Below are 20852 nucleotides of genomic sequence, written 5' to 3'. Positions count from 1 at the left end.
TAGGTCTACATATTGCTGAGATGCGAGGAGGCGGCAAGGCAAAAACCTGCTCTATTGACGTATCCAACTTTAAGGACAAGATCTTTCCAAATTTCCCCTACTGCCAGCCTTTTACTTCAACCAAATACACATTCCCAAACACCAAGTTCCTTACTTGAAACTTGAACTTTTAAGCACCGTGCTTTGCAACTGACAACCACGTTTTTTAAGAATGCTTCTCTGTGCCTGTAGGGGGTGCTAAAGTGATCAGTGTTAATAAAATATCAAAACTATTTTTCTTATTAGAAAAATCCTGTTGCACAACAATGTGAATGGACTTAATGCCACTGAACTGTATACTTAAAGATGGATAAAATGGTTACTTTCGTGTTATGTGTATTTTACCACAATAATTTTTTTTTTTAAAGATGAACGCCAAAACAGGTGCACAAAGCACAATGTTCACTAAATGAGACAGACAAATAAGAAAACCAGAAGTCCCACGTACCTTTCAGCAAGCTGTGGTAGGTATGATACAGCCTTCTCATGGCCAATTCCTGCAGAGGGAGGACGTGATCATGCTCCGTCCCTATGGCCTTCACCTCAGCTGGGAGGAAAACGGTTCGCTGCCCTGATGAAAAGGAAAGCAGCTTCACCTCGGAAACTTGAATGGGAGCACCACAGCTGCAGAAAGACACACATTCACAGTATTATTAGCAATAAGGAAAAGAATATGGGTGCCAATAAAATGTGTTAATCAAAATATACAGTTGAAAATTTATGACACTGCTGAATTGCCAGAATTCTTTTCAAAGTGAACAGATGCTATCCCGGGTTCCTTCGTAAAACCTGGCCCAGCAATCTAAACTCATCAGTTGGAACTCAGCTAAATCATTGCTGAGGCCCAGTCACTTCCAGCAAGGATGAACTTTAAAGGAACTTTCCTTCTTAGGCCGTACACAATTTGCTTTGTAAATCTTACTTTTCCCAATTTTATTACCCTCTCCAAGTACGTGTTTTTCTGAAACTCTCAAAATTAAAAGAAAAAAAAAGAGTACTTTGTTGAGTATCAGCATCTTGGTTTAATAGAATTTTTGTATAGAAAAACTTAAACCCACAAAGCAAATAGATTTTAAATGGCAGAGGATAACTTTATTGGATCCTTCCATAAACTTGTGGGGAAAATATTCTTGGCATACTCAATAAGCCAAGTCATGCCCTATTCCCTGCAGCCACTCATAACCAGAAGGCAGAGACGTCCTCATTCCTAACGCTGCAGTGTTACTGAAACTCACAAATCCAATCTCATTCTATTTCTTGTGTGAAACCATTGGGTAACCTAAGAGCCTCAATACTTTTCTTGTCTAATGACAAACAGCTGGCCAACAAACCTTGGCTCTGAAGACAACATGAAATAATATCACTAACCTTGACCAGATACAAGCAATGAAGCTTAGGGGACAGGACTGGAAGCCAGAAGCCCTTGATTCATTTATTTTTTTAAAGTTTCTTCATTTGTTCCTTCTCTCCATCAGAAAACATTTCCAGAGCACTTACTATATGCCAGTCAGTTAAGATACTTAAATTAAGAAAAACAAGAATGAACCCTTCCTTTGGGAGAAAATCATTACAATTATTCTAATGTGGGGGCAAAGAAGGGTTGACTGACTCTGTCCAGGGAATTAGGGGAGATTTTAAAGATAAGACAATATCTGACTTAATGTTCAACTCACCTGGAATAAATGGAAATGTGTTATGAGCATTCCAAGCAGAGGGAACAGCATGTGCAGCAGTACAGAAGCCTGAAAGAATATGGCTACGTCTTGGTTTCAACAGTGCTGGAAACAGGGATGCAGGGTATGGATGGGCAGGGGAAGGAGGCCAGGAATATTAGCTGAAGTTAGATGGTTTTAATTCACGGGGAAGACTGTTAGGTGTGGTTTTTTTTCTTTATTTTGTTTTGTTTTTTACCAAATATCTGACCACAGTATGGTAGACAGGAAAGGGACTGATAAGTGGCAAAGAGGTAAAGAGAACCCAAATACAGAAGGAAACAGAAATGGGGAAGTCTTTAGGGTCTTGAAAATGAGAGCCTGAGATAAACAGAAGAGGTATGGAATATCATTATGGGTAAGAAGCCAGTGGCTTTCTCTGTTAGTTCCTAAAGCAAATAATTCTGAAATGCGATTTTGTTCACATAATCTTTTATGCCAATCAAGATAGATTTAGAGAATTTCTTTTGTAATATTCCATACTATGGCTGAACCACAGTTTATTAACTTATTCATTATGTTTATCCTGGTTTCAATGTTTTCCCTCCTACTACACATACAACATCACAATAAATCTTACATACATTCCAATGCACAGATGTTTTTATTATAGTAAAATTCCCAAACTGAGACCACTGGCCATGAAAAATGAACATTTTAAATGCCTGAGATCTTTCCAAAAAGATTGGTAAGAAAGCATCCATTTCCCCACACCATCATCAGAACTGGATGTTATCAGTCATTTTAGTTTTTGCTAGGCTGATTAATGGAAATGCCTCCTTGGTTACTAATGAGTTTGATCACCTTTTGTTAGGCTTGCTGGCCATTTATATTTCTTCTTCTGTATACTGTCCACGTCCATCCCTTATCTCATTTTCTATTAAATTAAAATATATCAATTTGTAGGAACTTCCATATTGGCAATAACAATCCTTTGTCATACGCACTGAAATATTTATCGACAAAAATGTTTTTGTCTTTTAACTTTGCATATGGTTCTCTTTGTCAGCATTCTTTTCTGATGTGACATCTATCCACTTATTTCCTTCATGGTATCTACATTCTTCTGAATTTCTTAAGAGGGTTACCCTGATTTGAAGACTGTGCATATATTATCCTAAAGTTTCTTCCAGTATGTTTATTTTATTTTTACATGTGATTTTTTTTTGTTTTTTAAGACAGAGCCTTGCTCTGTCACCTAGGCTGGAGTACAGTCTGTGATCTCAACTCATTGCAACCTCTGCCTCCCGGGTTCAAGTGATTCACCTGCCTCAGCCTCCTGAGTAGCTAGGATTACAGGCACCCGCCACCACGTCCGGTTAGTTTGTATTTGTAGTAGAGACGGGGTTTCACCATGTTGGTCAGGCTGGTCTTGAACTTCTGACCTCAAGTGATTGGCCTGCCTCGGCTTCCCAAAGTGCTGGGATTACAGGTATGAACCACCGCACCTGGCCTTTACGTGTAGATGTTTTATCTATTTGTCTTACTTGGTTATATAATATAAAATAGGACATAGCTTTTTTTTTCCAAATGGAAAAATAATACGGGTAGCATTATTAAACAACACTATCATTTACCTCTGAATTGAACTGTTCTTTTTATCCTATTAAGTTCCCAAATACACTGGCATTGCTTTCTGGAGTCTTTAGTCTGTTTCAGTGATGTATCAGTTTAATTCTGTGTCAGTTCTATATTGTTTTGATTACAATACTTTATAGAATATTCTATCATTTGACAAATCTGCCCTAACTATTATTGTTCAATTTTTTTCTTGCAATTCTCAGTTACCATTCAATTTGAACTTTACAATTATTTTATCTCTATTTCCCTAAAGCCTTCCAGAGATTTGTATTAGAATTAACATCGATTTCTAGGTTAAGACAGGTAATTTGATCATAAATTTCCTTATTTGCAAACATGGTATCTCTGTACTATCCACCTAGTGCTTTATATCCTATCCTTTAATAAAAATTTCACAATTTTCTTCACATAGATTCTGTTCCTTTCTTGTGATATTTATTACTGTATATTTAAATGTGTGGTACAAATATAAATGACATTTTCCCCCTAACTTTGATTTCTAATTTACCAAGACATAAAGAAAAGCTGCTAATCTTTGTATGCTATCTTATATTTAGCCACCTTACTAAATTCTTTTATGTGTCTGAAAGATTTTTTTTGGTAGCATATCTTGAGTTTTCTAGGTATTCAAGCATATCACCTGTAAAGGTCTTTCTGGTTCTTTTTTTCCCAGTATTTATAATGTCTATTTCCTTTTTTTCCATCTTATTGCATTAGACAGATGGCAGTGGTGACAGTGGGCCCTCACTCCTCTCTTATTCCTGATTTTAATGGCCATAGTTTGAATACATCATCATTTAATATAAAAATTATTATTATATGTGGCTACAGAATTCATCAAAAGCAGAAATCATACAAAATCATCAAAAGTTTCTCTTAACATACCAATATAATTGTTTTTCTTTAATATAATGTTGAATAAATTATCGATATTTTAAGGTAAACTTTAAAATATTTAAAACATTATTTAAAAATATAATCATATAGAAAAGTACACAAGTCACAATTGCTCTGTGATTTTCACAAGATGAACACACTAACCACCACCAAGGTCAAGAACAAGAACCTCAGAAGACCAGCTTGGGTCCCACTGCTAAGCAAAACCCATACCCCAAAGGGAAGCACTATTCCAAATTCTAACACTATAGTCTGGTTTGGCCTTTTTGAACAGCATGAAGGTTGCTGTGCCTGGTTTCTTTTGTCAACATTATACTTCTGGAATTCATCCATGTTGCTTTGTGTACTGGAGTTTATTAATTTTCATTGCTGTGCAGTAATGATGGACATTTGGGCTGTTTGTAGTGTGGAGCTACTACAAATTGTGCCTCCATAAAAATTGTGTATTTGGTACATATGAGCATATACATTTGTGAGGAACATACTGAAGATCAGAGCTGGGCCTATTATAGTGAGGAGAGACAGATATTAATATATAATAGACTGAGAGGGGAGTGAGAGCTGTATGACTTTTGATAGTACCCAAATAATGATCTTTTCTCCTTCAGAAAGTATGCTGTGTCATCTACATGTGCATTTTTGGGGGAACTACTACAGATTTATCCTTCTCCTTTTTAGCAAAAAAGTTTTTCTTCAGCTTAAAAGTAAAAGGAAAGGGGAGAAGTGGATATGGAGATGGGAAGAAACTATGTCACCTAGAAAGAATAAACCTTGGCTTGGACAAAGAGTCTGTCATCTTGGCAGAGCTACTTAAGGCTAAGTTTTGTTCTGAGAATGTATTTATATAATTCTGAGTTGACTTTTTTCTTTAGCACTTATAAAATGTAGTTGCATTGTTTTCTGGACTTCAAAGTTTCTGATGAGAAATTAACAATCTTTTTGAATTACTCCTTTGTATGTAATGTTATTTCTCTAGTTGCTTTCAAAATTTTCTTTTTATCTTTTGTATTCATCAGCTTTGCCTACGCATGGTTTTCTTTGAATTTATACTGCTTAGGATTTGCTATGCTTCTTGAAAATGTAAATTTGTTTCTCATCAAATTTGGGAAATTTTTAAACATTATTTCTTCAAACATGTTTGTTACTGACGTTACCCATTCTCTCCCTATTTTCCTTCTAGGATGCCAATTATACATGCATAAGATTCTTTTATATTGGCTAGCAGGTCCCTGATGCTGTGTTCATTTTTGTTTTCAATGTCTTTTCTATGTGTCCTTCAGATTGGATCATTTCTACTGATCTATCTCCAGTTCAGTGACATTTCCTCTGTTCCAACCATTCTGCCATGAAGTCCATCAAGTTAATTTTTTACTTCAGACACTGTTTTCAATTCTAGAATTTCCTTTTTTTTAGTCTCTATTTTTCTGGCCTTTTCATTCATTACTTCATTGAGAACAATTGTAACAGTTGCTTTGAAATCTCTGTCACTTCAACAATCTGGGTCATCTCAAGTTGGAGTCTCTGCTGGTCATCTTTCTTCTTGAGAATGGGTCACATTTTCCTGATTCTTTACATGTCTTGTAATTTTGGAACGTTTCCTAGATATTGTGAAAGTTATATTGTAGAGACCCTGGGTTCTCTTATATTCCGCTAACACTTAAACGTAATTAATATTTTTGTTTTAACAACAAGTAACTTCATGGGCGTCAAACTGCAAACTCGGTCTCTTAAATGACAATTTCAATCACACTTGAGTACTTTCATCTGCAGCCAGGCCACTTTGGTCCTGCTCCACAGAAGTGGGTTTCAGGTATCCGATACTGGGGGCAGGCAGCCCCTACATAAAAATGGATACTTTTAGTATACTGGCTTAACTCAGAATACATTTCTCATACAAACAACTCTATTACTCTCAGTGGTTATATTAATAAACCATTAGAATAGTATTTAACCAATTTGGACACAAATCCAGCCATAATTGCTTATTTACACAATAAAAAGCAAAGTAGTGGCTTGGTTTTTTTTTTTCTTACATAATTAAACAATTGGAGAAAACATCCTGTAGAGGATTACTTTTACCATTAAGTTCTCCTCAGTAAGTATATGTGCCAATTACCATTCTCTAAAATTCTAACATGGGATGAACCTCTCTTTCTGGCTACAATGTAGAAGACTGAGGACATTTACTCCTGTAATAACAAGAAAAACCCAGAAAAAATAAAGATCATTCTTTTCCATGAGGCTAGCAAATAGTATAGATGCCATGAAGCTGTGGCAGCCAGTCTCCAAGTGGGCCCCCAATGGTCCTCGCTCCTAGTGGTCACTCTCCATGTAGTCACCTCCTACTGTGAATAGGGTTGACCTGTGTAATCAACAGGATATAACAGAAACAACAGTGTGTGGCTTTGAAGCTAGGTTATAAAACACAGTTCCATGCTATACATTTCCATCACTCTACCTCTCTTAGGGTATCTATTATTTGTATTACAGTTATTTTTGCATATCAAGATAAACATTTAAACTATCTTGGTTTTTCCCACAATTTCTAGCACTGTGCTGATTTGCTAATGTTCACAAATTATTTGACAAATAAACATAGAATAAGAAGAAGCTAACTTTGTTTGCATTTCCATGAATACGAAAGAATTTTATGAGACTTCTGAGATTTCTTAAAACTGCTACATTTGTTATTTGCTGTTTTCATACCTAGTTATAAGTTTTATACCCCATTCTCTCTCTATTCTCCCTCTGAGATGTGAATCTGAGATAAATACGTATATATCTCAGACTTTTCTTATATTGTCCCACAAGTACCTAAAGCTGTGTTCATTTTGCTCAGTTGTTGCTCTAATTCTTAGACCCTCAATCTGAAAAGGGTACTGTAACTGCTTCAGAGCTTGTATAGCACAGCAGAAACTGTTCTTATATCCCAAGCCTACATCTAGGTCAGATGCAACATATGATAGCAGTGAAGAACGAAGGGAGTTGATCTTTCAGGTCTCAGATTAAATATTACCTCCTTAAAGAGAACTAGTACCAAGTTTGTTAAATTATTTAGGGTTTGCTTGACTCCCTGGCTAGATCAGAAGGTCCATGCGGGCAGGTACTGCATCGCTTAGCTCATCACTGTACAGCCATTATCTCATACAGTGACCAAACAGAGTAGTTGCTCAATAAATGTTCACTGAAGGAACAACTGGACCAAAATTCGTGTTCTGAATCAAGAAGGGCACTTTCTAGGCTTTAAACACACGTATGTCCTTTTACTAGATTTCCCCCAGGCCCTTGTGCTACTACCCCTTCCCCCTCCTTTCCTTTAGGCTGAGGCACTAAGCAACACTACTTTGAACTGGAACTGGGAAGTCCCTTTTCACATATCCAACAGATAAAAGAGGCAGAAGAAAGAAGACTCTTAATGCTTGTTGTCAAAGCTTCAGTAGTTATCATCTATTAAAATTCTGAGCACATTTTGCCATAGAAGTATTATTATAATTTTGGGGGTGCAAAATAGGTCAAATGACTCTTTAATGAGTTTGCTTAGGAATATAGTGGCCAGAGCTGTTTCGATGAAGAAAGCATTTCGAGTTTTGATTTAAACCAACAGGCTAAAAATGCCTTTAGATTATAGGCTATTTGTAAGTAGGACTGCTTATTACCTCAATACTACTATTAGAAAACTGGTTGTTTGATACTATCCTGTTAATAATTTTATTTCTCTATTACTATAACAAAAGTTTAATAATAAAAAAGTAGACTACTACCTAATAATTTGTGTATTTTCCCCTAGTGTTTTGTTTTTTTAAAAAGATTTGGAGTTCTCATCAAATTCACTACCACTGCTACCAGACACCAAGTCAAAGATTTAAAAATCTCTCTCTACTTAGCACAAACAGAACTTTCTAGTAGTCAATAACATCTATATCTAAACGACAAAGTATAAGGCACTTTTTCTTAAACAAAAGCTACTCCTTAATTGTGGCAGAGATGCAGATCGCATTTCAGTGTGGTCTCTGAAGGTTTTGGTGTGGGAAAAAGTGCCTTCAGCTTTGGAGCTTGCTTGCATCGTTCTATGTACCATGGTGATTGCAGGCACTTTATTTGCCACCTGGAAGAATTAGGCTATATTAATGATCCTTTAAGAACTCATTAGGATTAATGACTACATAGTATCACAGCTGTGACATAATCAGCTGTAGAAAAATCACTGAGCTAAAAACACCTATTCTATTATCTTCGCTTCACAGAAGGTTCCAGAATACATCTCTCAGCTTGGAGTTCATCAGCCTGTATAGGCACTGAAGTCATCTTGGGCTTTCCCAAGACAGCTGCATAAGTTTTCCTAAAAGAAGGCCACTACTCCTAGGACTGCCCCTGGAGTTATGCTATACCAACGGGGGGAACAGCTGTCTTCTATGTATACACTTATTGTCATCCCTTTTCTTGCCAGAACTACTCATAGCATGGGCCAAGTCATGCAGGATGATGGGGACTAGAAGGGGAGAGTCAAACATGCTGATTAGGTCGCCCCCGGGGTGTTCACTTGGCTGCTGAAGTGGGGAAGGGAAGGTCAGTCACAAGTGGGTCCTGGTGGTTGAGTGGCCCCATCTTAATCCTTGGCCACTCAGGGAAACACTTTAGGGTGGTTCTGTGCCAGCGTTGTAGAAGGAGAAGATGAAGCCATCTTTCTAAAAGCCTGACTAAAAAGAAAAGATTATTGCTGCTCTGAAAATAAAAGCCCATTAACTGAAATATCTGTTTTGGTTGCTAGAATCATGATTTATTTTGAGGGACTATCTCAAATGTTGAGTTCTAAATATTTCCAACTGGTAAAATCCTAGACACTAGGACTGTCACTGCAGTAAAACTGTCATTGCAATGGGCTTCAGTGAAAGAAAACCTTCTAAATTAATGCTGATTCCTCTACTTTCTGTGACTAGCACCACTGAGTTTATAACGGTACGTGTGGTATGTACATCAAACCATCACGTGTACAATTTAAATAATTACAATTTTATTTGTCAACTCTACCTCAATAAAGCTGGGGTGTGTGGGGGGAAATAAAGGTGTTTCTTTCTGTAATAAAAAAGGTATACATGGATTCATTTTTCTTTAGACTAGAAAATAATAACTTACTGACTGAACCCAATGTGCAATATTCCAAACTGCCTGCCCAATATCCTTAGTTTCTAAGGATACCTGGTTTAGCATATCATCAAGGGCAAAGACAAAATTGAACAGAAGTACCAAAAGTAGTTAATCTATTTTTTAGTTCAAAATGTGAAATCGGCCTTACCCACTGCACCCGATGACTTTATTGTACAGATAAGATGGCAAGCCTTTCAGGTGAATGTTGTTATCCACGTATACATATTGTAGTTCTCGAGATCGACCTAAATCTGGATTAGAAAGAAAAGTGCTGTAATTCCTATATACAGGCACCATTATAATGTGAAATATAAAATTTAATACATAGTATTAGAAATATTCGAAAATTTCTACTCTGGAAGAAAACCATAAAAAGTGTTATATAAAGTAAGTTATGGGTCAGCCTAAACAAACCTAGTTCTGCCCCTTGATACAGATTCTTTGCTTGGCCAAACTTTAGTCAGGTTCCTAAACCTTCTTCTAGGTCCACGTGTGGACCCTGTAAAATCCAGTTTTAGCAAAGAACTCTGCTAAGTCAGTCATCCCTTTTCTTCCCAGAACTACATATTGTCTCCTTATTCCTGATGTTTCCTCTGAGCAATTTTCCATCCACTGACCACCTTGCTCCTTGGCTGTAAATTCCTACTTGCCCACGTTATATTCAGAGCTGGCCCAATCTCTTTCCCCAACTACAAGACCCAGTTGCAGCGGTTATTGTACCTAGGCTGATGGTCTCAAAGTCTTCCTTACTATGCTTTAACAAGTGCCACTGAATAACTTTTTCTTTAACACCTTATACAGAGATTTTCTGTGTCTCACCTCCCATGGGCAAAGGTGGATGGAGGAGGATTAGGGATCAGGCACTGGCTAGGCAGGAGTCTGAAGATCCAGGCAGATGTAGGAATGGACAGAACTTCCTCATGAGGAAGAAGTGAAGCAGAACCCAAATCCCAGTCCCGTGAGGTGTGACAGTGGCATAGACAAGACTTAAGGGCCAGAGAGCAGGGGCTGGAGTGGGTATGAACCTAGAAAGGGAGGAAGTTGAGAAAGGGGGCCCCAAAAGAAGGGCCTACAACAGTAACAAGAATGTCAGAAAGAGGCAGAATTCAGGTATTTCCCAGAGGTAGCAGGGCAGTGAGAGGGCAAAGAATGGAAGAGGATCCAGTGAGGAAATAAGCCTGAAAGTACGGATGGAGATTCCCAGCAAGTACAGGTGGTGGAGACACTTCTCAGATATCCAGGCCATCCCTTCCCATGTGCCCAGGAATGTCCGACCAGCTCTCCTCTCCACTCCTAAGCACTCACTGACTAGGGCTATTTGTCTTTATTGTCCCAGAGGTACACAACAGAGTCCTGAGCAGTCTTGCTAACCATCTGCTCTTAAGAAAGAACATAATATGGCAGGGGTGGGGGGTGGTGGTGCTTATGCCTGTAATCCCGGTACCTTGGGAGGCGAAGACAGGCGGATTGCTAGAGCCCACAAGTTCAAGACCAGTCTGGGCCACATGGTGAAACCCTATCTCTACCAAAAAAATACAAAAAAATTAGCCAGGTGTGGTGGCATGTGTCTCTAGTTCCAGCTGCTCGGGAGAGGTGAAAGGATTGTTTGAGCCTGGGAGGTCGAGGCTGCAATGAGCCAAGATCATTCCACTGCATCCAGCTTGTGCAACAGAGCCAGACCCTGACTAAAAGTTTTAAAAAGAGAGAGAGAGAAAAAAGAAAGAACATAGTCTTTGAAAGGTTTTCTAGGGTTCTGCTTACAAACATAGAAGATAGGCTGAAGGAGAGCTCCTCCTCCTCGTCTTTCTTTAGTTTAGGAAAGTCAAAGCCCCAGACAGCTGAATCAGGAGGTTTTTAGTTTCATTTACATTGCAAAAGAAAACCCATTTAACCATTAAGGACCTTCAGGCACTGTGCTAGGCCTTGGAAATGTAGCTATGAATACAGCATAACCGATGTGGAAGCAGGAAAAACAGTAACTGTAATACAATACGATCACTGCTATTAGAGAGGCTGGTTGAAGGTCTTTTGCTTCACAAATGGGTTCTGGACAATTTGTCCCAGAAAGCAGGAGGAGCGTAATATAAAGTTAAGGTAAGAAAGAGTTCCTGTGGGAGAGGGTAGGGTGGGTTAACATTACTTCCTGCTGGTCTTATTACAATCATCCTGCCCAGTTACAAAAAGGAAGCACAATTTCCCTCAAAAGGGTTACAACAATTTACACCCCCACCAGCTACGTATGAGAGCATCTGCTTCCCCATAGGAAGCAAAACATCACGTTTTTAAATTTTTGCCATCCTTATAGGTAAGAAAAGGTATCTTGACATTGTTTTAACTTGCATTTTTCTACTTATGAGTTTGAACATTTCAAAACTATGTCTGAGGGGCATTTATATACATTTTGTAAATTGCCTGTTCAAATATTTTTCTCATTTTTTGATCAGGTTTTTGGTATTTCATCCCTTGTTTTTTAAGAGTCCTTTACGTATCAAGGACATTGGTTCCATGTCTGTGGTTTATGTTATGACTACTTTCTCTCAGTTTGTCAGCTATCATTTAACTTAGCTGATGGTGTATTTTTGTCATGCAAAATTCTGAAAAGTCTTCCAATTTATCTTTTTTTAAATTGCCTCCAGATTTTGAGTCGTAGTTAGAAAACCTCTTCCCTGTGACATCCAAGTTTAAGCAGAATTCACCGATGTTTTCTTCTAGTGTTTACATGGTTTCATTATTCTTTTCCTTTTTTTAACAAATAGAGTCCTAATTTATTTGGAGTCTATTCTTATATGGCATAAAAAGTACAGCTAATAATTTCTTTTTTCAAATGGTGATTCAGCTATCTCAGTGTCATTTATGAACTTTTTAGTCCATTTTTACTCCAGTACACCAAAAAAAGATCTCTAAGACTAGAAGATAAAAACAATTATAAAGTGTGCAGATGCCAGAAGAGAATAACCGTGGTGTTAACTGAGCTGAAAATATGTAAAAAATAAAAGAGATGAAACCCCAAAGATTTCACAAAAAAAAACTAGTAGAACATACAAATGAATTCACTATAGCTACAGGATACATTTCAACGTATAAAATTCATAGCATTTCTATATACAAATAACAACCTACCAAAGAAAGAAATCAAGAAAACAATCCCATTTGTGATAGTATTTTTAAAAAATATCTAGGAATAAATGTAACTAAGGAGGTAAAAAGATTTGTACACTGAAAACTATAAAAAACTGATGGGAGAAAATGAATAATACACAAATAAATGGAAAGATATCCAGTGTTCATGGATAGGAAGAATTAATACTGTCAAAATGTCCAAACTACCCAAAGCAATATACAGATTTAATATAAGGTCTATGAAAATTCCAGTGGCATTCTTCATAAAAGTAGAAAAAAATTTCTAAAATTCATATGGAGCTACAAAAAAACCAAAACAACAACAACAAAAAAACCCCAAATAGCCAAAGCAATACTGAGACAGAAAAATAAAACTGGAGGCATCTCACTTCCTGATTTAAAATTATTTTACAAAGCTATGGTAACCAAAACACTATGAGGCTGGCATAAAAACAGAAACCTAGACCAATGGAACAGAACAGAGAGTCCAGAAATGAATCCAAACATAAATGGCCACCAAGAGGACATAACAGGGAACAGAAAGTGTCTTGAATAGATGGTGCCGGGAACGCTGGATTTCCACATGCAAAAGAATAAAATTGGACCCTTATCTGACACAATACACAAAAATCAACTCAAAATTGATCAAGAAACCTAAATATAGGACCTGAAACCATAAAGCTCCTAGAATAAAACATAGGAGAAAAGCTCCTTGACATTGGACTTGGCAATGATTTTTTCGATATCACACCAAAAGCTCAGGCTACAAAAACAAAAATAAAGGAGACTACATCAAATTAAAAAGCTTCTGCACAGCAAAAAAAAAAACAATTAAAACGAAAAGGCAACCTACTGACAGGGAAAAAAAATAACTACAAACCACATAACTGATAAGAGGTTAATATACAAAATTTATAAAGAACTCATAACTTAATAGCAGAAAAACAACTCAATTAAATAATGGGCAAAGCATCTAAACAGACATTTTCCCAAAGAACATATACAAAAGGCCAACAGGTAGATGAAAAGGTGCTCAACATCACTAATAAAGGAAATGCAAATTAAAACCACTATGAGATTATCACCTCATACCTATAAGGATGGCTATTATAAAAAAGATAAGAGATAACAAATGTTGCTGAGGGTGTGGAGAAAAGGGAACCCTAGTATGTGTTGGTAGGACTGTAGATTGGTGCAGCCATTATGGAAAACAGTATGGAGGTTCCTAAAGAAATTAAAAATAGAACTACCACATGACTCAGCAATCCCTCTCCTGGGTATATATCTAAAGGAGATACACAGTCATCACCTCATAAAGACATCTGCACTCCCATGTTCACTGCACCATTATTCACCACATCCAAGATATGGAAACAATGTAAATGCCCACTGATGAATGATTAGATAAAGAAATGTGGTATATATACATAATGGAATATTTTTCAGCCTTAAAAAAGAAAGAGATTTATGCCAAACCTGGATGAATCTGGAAGACATTATACTAAGTGAAATAAGCCAGACATACAAAGAAAAATATTGCACAATCTCACTTATATACAGAGTATTTTTTTAAAAAGAGCTCCATGCCTGTAATCCCAGCACTTTGGGAGGCCAAGGCGGGCAGATCACGAGGTCAGGAGATCAAGACCATCCTGGCTAACATGGTGGAACCGTCTCTACTAAAAATACAAAAAAATTAGCCAGCCAGGCATGGTGCGGGCACCTGTAGTCCCAGCTACTCGGGAGGCTGAGGCAAGAGAAGGGCGTGAACCCGGGAGGCGGAGCTTGCAGTGAGCTGAGATAGCACCACTGCACTCCAGCCTGGGTGACAGAGGGAGACTCCATCTAAAAAAAGACAAAAAAAAAAGGGAGCTCACGTACACAAGGAGATTGAAACAGGCGTTATCATGTGGGAAGAAGGTAAGGATGGAAAATAGCAGACATATAGGATGAACAAGTTCAGAGATCTAATGTACAACATGAAGACTATGGTTAATAAACTTGTACTGTATTACGGAATTTTGTTAAATAAATTTTTAGCTGCTCTTGTCATGAAAAACTATGTGAGATGATAGATATGTTCATTTGTTTGTCTACAGTAACCACTTTACTATTTATTTGTATCCCATAATATTGTGTTATAAACCTGAAATATACATAATAAAATTTACTTAAATATATATATACACACAAACTTCTTCAAAGGAAAATAACACTGAACAGAGGTCATGCAATTTGGAAAGGAAAAATGTGTACCACACATACAGGTTTTTATTTATTTTTTTAATAGGTAATGGTTGTAATGAAAATATTTTTGGTGAGTGTGCTTCCATTAAAGCTAGAGAAGTAAATTTACAATGAATTCTGGCTTTAGTATAAACAAAATATTTAAACTTAGAATAATGTCAAGTTTTAATACATCTACTTTCAGTTTTTGATATTTTTTCAAGTACTTTAATGCCCTAAAAAAATTAATGCTCTAGAATAAAATCACAGGAGTGCACATTTTTCCTTTTGCCTTAGGCTTCAAATGTCTCAACACGGCATTGCCAGATCCTGTCTTGATTCAAATTTTTGCTATTTTGTTTACCACGGATTACTCTGCATTAATTTTATTTCTTAAACTATTGTATTAAAATGTAATTTATCATAAAACAAAAGTAAACAAGAGTCACTTAAGGCCAGAAGTTTAAGATCAGCTTGGGAAACAGCAAGATTCTGTCTCTACAAAACAATTAGCTGGGAGTGGTGGCACATGCCTATAGTTCCAGCTGCTCAGGAAGCTGAGGCAGAAAGATCACTTGAGCCCAGGAGTTCCAGGCTGTAGTGAGCCACAACTGCACCACTGCACGCTAGCCTGGGTGACAGAGCAAGACTCTGTCTCAAAACACATGAATGAATGAATGAATGAATGAACAAATGACTATTAGCTGGGCATTGTGGCCCATGTCTAGAGTCCCACCTACTCAGGAAGCTGAGGCAGGAGGATCACTTGAGCCCAGTACTTCAAGGCTGCAGTGAGCCATGACTACACCACTGCACTCCAGCCTGGGCAAAAGAGTGAGACCCTGCTAAAAAAAAAAAAAAAAAGAGAGGCGTTAACCTAGAAGTAAGTCACTGAAGAGAATAATTTCCACACTGTGGGGATAAGAGGACTCATGTGTCTGACTATTCACTTACGAGGCATGTGAGCAGAGTTTCTGTTTGCTCATATGTTAAATGGTGTAACAGTACCTGGTCCCTCAATCTTACCGGTTGCAAGGTCACTGAATGTTTAAAAAAATTGTGATATTTAAATCACCATACAATATGTTTTTTAAGCATCAGCCTAGAGAATTACCAAAATATTGCATACTGTTAACTTAAGTAAACATGCATGGACATATCTATTGGTATAAAAGGCAATACATTTATAAAATATAGATGGGAAAACTATAAATACCAGAATCCACTTGCATAAAAAAGGCCTCAACATGGCACTAAGATTTCCTATTTTAAATTTCTTCACTACTTCTCTGGTATACATAAAGAACTCTTACAACTCAATAGAAGAAAAACAATCGATTGAAATATGGGCAAAGCATCTAAACAGACATTTTTCCAAAGAACATATATGAAAGGCCAACAGGTAGATGAAAAGGTGCTTAACAAGTCCTATAGCCACAAATAGAAGACTTCAAAGGTACATAGAACACTTTGGAATATTTTTTCAAAATAAAACTGCGTTGATAAAATGCAAATGATCTCTGGTCTCAGATTTGTCTTTCAGAGCCCCTAGGGGGCTCACAGAAAGCAGAAAATACTCTTTACTTGGGTATATGCAATGGTAAGGGGTGTGGCATACTAGTTAAGAGAGCAGGAGCACAGTCTTGGAGTCCGACAACCGGGGTTTGAATCCTTGTTCTATTTACTAAATGTGCGGCTTAGTTTCCTCATCTGTATAATGGGGAAAATAAAGCTGTCCTCAGGTTTAGTGAGAATTGCTAACAAGGTTTAAAAATTATCAAATAGCATTCTTGGCACATAACCTTCTCCAATATATGGCAGTTACTGTTCTCATTATTAGTAAGTGACATATTTGGAAGCACAGCCTACAGTAGAAGAAGGCCAATTAAGAGAGAATTCTCTTTGGCATGCAGCAAATGGTAGTAACACTTTTCTATACTTTAATTGCACAGAGAAGAGTTGGAGGCAGCGGCCTCTAGAGACAATGATTCATCCCCTCAAACCAAGGGCACAAAATGGGACATGACAGAGGAAGCACCTCTTTTCTCTATACTGCAAAAAGAGCTTATGCAAATTAAATGAGGTGACATGCAAAGAGCATACAATACAGTTAAATAAGAGCTGACACTTGCTACTTCTTACATAGTTTAGTCTTCTTTCCCTATGTTAGTTTTATAGGAAAAAATGAGTTGATAATTTAAAAATGCTATTAGGTTCAGATCTTGTGTTAGCTTTTCAATATTCCACATAATTCAGTTTGCACCTCCTGGCTACTCTGAGGAAGGTAATTTTTTATATATGCCCACCATGAAATAGACTATTTTATGTTAAAGCTGAAAGAAAATCAGTATCTGCTATGTTCAGATGTATTATACATTAGCCAGCATAATGCCTCATGGACATGAGTATGTAATACAGACACTTAAACTTTCCAAATACACAATCTGATATAGAGTGGGGAGTGGCAGTACTGAAATTAGACAATGCAGTGGGTGCTGGAGTCAGAACTGAGTCTGAATCCTGCTTCCTCACTTACTAACTGCTTCCTGACATGAAGGGAAATGAAATGTTCTGAGCCTGCTTCCTCCAGTGCAATAAGGGGATAAGAGTACCTTTCTCACAGACCTGTTATGAAGATTAAACAACGGATGTAGTGCCCAGTTTTATTCCTGGCAAAATAATTGGTATTCGATACATCTTAGTCTTTTACCTCCCGCTTCTGAATACAAAGAGGAGATCACAAAACAGTGTGGGATGATGAAGAGAACCAGCAGGATGATGAAGAGAACCAGGCAGCTCTGCTGTTTTAGTTGGCACAGCACAGCCTGGTGGGGAGGCCAGGACACCGCAGCGCCGGGCAAGGTCACAGGCTGTAAAGGCAACGCTGTGATGGCCTCTTGAGAGCGTGATCCTGGCCAGAAGGCAGTCGGCTGGCAAAAACCCCCAAGCACAATGGAATGGCATTCGTAATCATTATGAGGCTGAAATACGAACATGTACTTCATGAAAAGGCTTTGAGATGTTTCTTATATTCTTAAGATAAAAAACCCTTCACTCAATAACTAACTTTGGAAGAGATCACTCGTGTACTAACCACTGGGGCGGTTTGTTTTCTTCCTTTAATTACTATTAATGCACCGATACCTTACAATAGATACATCACGCAATAATATTTTTAAAGTTCCTGTGCAAAATTGCTCAGTATGTAAAATCTATAACGCAAGGAAGCTGTCCATCGTACAGATGCTACAGCCACAAAGAACTTTTTCATGTGGCTTTTTAAAGTACTGTATTGTGTACAAAATATTTCCTTTTTTTCTTCCAAACTCACAGATCAAAGTTTCTGACTTAGAAATTAGCAAAATCTAGGAGTCCTGCACAAACTCCAATTCTGTTTGTTTGTTTGCTTATAACCTCAAGGCTCTGGCATACGCAGTCCACATGGCTGAAAATGGAACAAAAAGCTCCTGTGTATTCAGGCTACTGCCCTTTTAACCATACTGTAAAAGCAAGCATGGAATGACAGCACAGGAGAGGACAGAACAGGATCTGTGTTTACTTCATGCTGACCAGTATGAAACTCATTTACTTTATCAAAAGGTGAATGGTATATTCTCATCAACAAAATGATGGGGCAAAAGAAACAACAGCATCAAAGCAATCAATCAAAATAAATTATTTGGAATGCTCTATCAATGTTAAACCAATTATCATAGTTCAATAAATCAGAGATATTATTAGTCATAATTACAATGCTTTAAATACTATAAAATGTGGGCTTCTTAGTAATAAATTCAGAATAATTTACAGTGTATTCCAAAATAATTCTTAAAATGAATTTAAATTACCTACATGATGCTTTTTACAAAGAGAACCCTTCAACCACTTTCTCAGAGTAATAAATTTTTAAGTGCTAGCTTCTTTAAATACACATAAACACACAGACTCCATTAACTCTCTTACAAAGTCACTGTCTTTCTATTCACCTTTTACAAAATAAGACTTCACAGTGAATTATAATTTAATAAGATAACTTTACACATGGTAGATCATCAACTGTTAAATTAAAACAAATAGATTTTAATGAATTTGAATGACTGCAGGCTTCCTTTGCTGTGGCTTTAAATATTCATGCTGCAGCATCTCTATTTCTCTTGCACAGTTCAGGTAACAAAGAGATCACAAGGAATGGGCTAGGCACTGTGCTCAGTGCTTGGGGTCCAAACATGAAGACACACAGTTCCTACACTTCCTTACAGTCTAGTTACAGAGTAAAACAGTTCATATTGACTGTATGCTTATGTGGTATTTGTAAGTGATACGTGTTTTATGGATCTTATTCTCACAACCGTGCTCCCTTTTACTGAGACTTCAATAACCTTCCGAAGTCCAAGATTCCACAGCTATCAAGTGGTAGAGCTGGGATTGAAAGGTGCATCTGCCTGTTTCACCATGACGGAAGTTAGACAGCCTCCCCCAACACATCATTCTGATACAAGCAGGGCACTCCCATGCAGGCCAGGGAGTGGTACTACCTAGCAGGATTCCCCGGGGGCTAAGGGTGAGAGAGCTGGTTCTTGCCCAAGGCATCCAGGTGTAGTATCAGAGTGGGGTCTTGAAGCAGACATTGCCAAAGAGATAAGTGAGGAACAAAGTTTCTCTTTGCTTGCTTTAAAGGTCTAGAAAACTGGTGAGCTAGTTCTAATTTACAGATTTATGGCAGAAATACCAAGAATTCCTTCAGAGAAGATCCTAGAGAAGGAAACAGGCTGACTGTCCAGTATGGACTTGGAAAATACAACACTGCCATGGCTGCTTGTATGAAGAGCAAAATGTCTTCACTGCATTGTGCCCTGAACTGCTTGCTCAGCTGCACTATGTTCCTGTTTTTCTGGTTTGTTTGGAACTTAAGAACTTTACTGAAAGCTATGACTGATGGAGACTCCAGATTCTTGCTTTTAAGTCAATTCATAACATCTTCCAGACTTCACTAGTACTGCACATTTTTGTCACTATTTAAAAAGCTGTGAGTTCTAGAACGAGAACAACAAAAAACTCTCCTGGTAAACATTCTGCTCATGGTGCTAGCCCTCATACTGCTATTTTTCTAAACTTCACATTGTGCCCTAAGAATGAACATTTCTTTTTCTCTTAATTGATATTTGGGAGAACAGGGCTCACTTTCTTCACATTAATCATGTCCCACCCCCTAAATCCTACTCCAAAACTTAGAGAAAAATACAAATTTGTTCATTTAAAGCTCACCTAATCTAGGTGCACTTTTCTCTTCATACATTAGCACAGTAAGTCAACATCTGGCCGGTGCTGCAGAAGCCACATGAAATAATCCTGTTAGCTTCCTAGGAAAACCTAACACAAGAGCAAAACCCTTATGCAATGAAAGAAAAACAAAGCACTGTCAGAAGACAACAGAACAGGCCGGGCGCGGTGGCTCACGCCTGTAATCCCAGCACTTTGGGAGGCTGAGCCAGGTGGATCACCTGAGGTCAGGAGTTCGAGACCAGCCTGGCCAACACGGCGAAATCCCCGTCTCTATTAAAAATACAAAAATTAGCCAGCCATGGCAGTGTGCGCCTATAATCCCAGCTACTCAGGAGGCTGAGGCAGGCGAATCACTTGAACCCGGGAGGTGGAGGTTGTAGTGAGCCCAGATCATGCCACTGCACTCCAGCCTGGGTGACAGAGGGAGACTCCATCTCAAAAAAAAAAAAAAAAAAAAAGAAGACAGTAGAATAGGCTCAGATGAGTAAGCAGAACAAGGATAAAGAACAGTTTTTGTTACAAATACTTACAAAAAGACAGAGCTCAAAAAGAAGCATTGCACATCCATTTCCTTGACAAAATTTGCATTCCAGAGCTCTAACTTTTCTTGTGAAACAAGATCTGTGTGGATTTTTGTTAACAGACTAATTCTCTCATTTCTTCCCACTACTAGATTTTGAACCTTGTTTTCAAGACTTTCTCTTCTCTGTTTTCATTAGATAGAGACCTGCCCAACAATTACTATAGAATATCATTTTGTCACATGTTTGGGCCCCCTTTTTGAAAGCAGCTATCACACCTTCCACACCTTCTACTCAAACACAGAACTCACTCCAACTTCTGGGACTT

The 20852-nt window shown here is 37.7% G+C and overlaps 1 protein-coding gene across 8 annotated transcripts in view; it reads right to left on the bottom strand.

Annotated features, from left to right (window-relative positions):
- Nucleotides 1-20852, bottom strand: part of LRRC28 (leucine rich repeat containing 28) — a 136812-nt gene that overhangs the window by 26336 nt on the left and 89624 nt on the right. For all 8 annotated transcript variants that reach the window (XM_034939489.3, XM_003816769.4, XM_003816770.4 and 5 more), the window contains 2 exons: nucleotides 9523-9625; nucleotides 488-663 (listed from right to left, as the gene is read on the bottom strand). In XM_034939489.3, the coding sequence (XP_034795380.1) occupies nucleotides 488-663; nucleotides 9523-9625 (279 nt within the window). The remainder of the gene's footprint in view (nucleotides 1-487; nucleotides 664-9522; nucleotides 9626-20852) is intronic.

Source organism: Pan paniscus, chromosome 16 (assembly GCF_029289425.2).
Source record: "Pan paniscus chromosome 16, NHGRI_mPanPan1-v2.0_pri, whole genome shotgun sequence".
NCBI classification, from domain to species: Eukaryota; Metazoa; Chordata; class Mammalia; order Primates; family Hominidae; genus Pan; species Pan paniscus.
The sequence above is the reverse complement of the archived record's forward strand: the minus strand, read 5'-3'. Positions and strand labels throughout refer to the sequence as shown.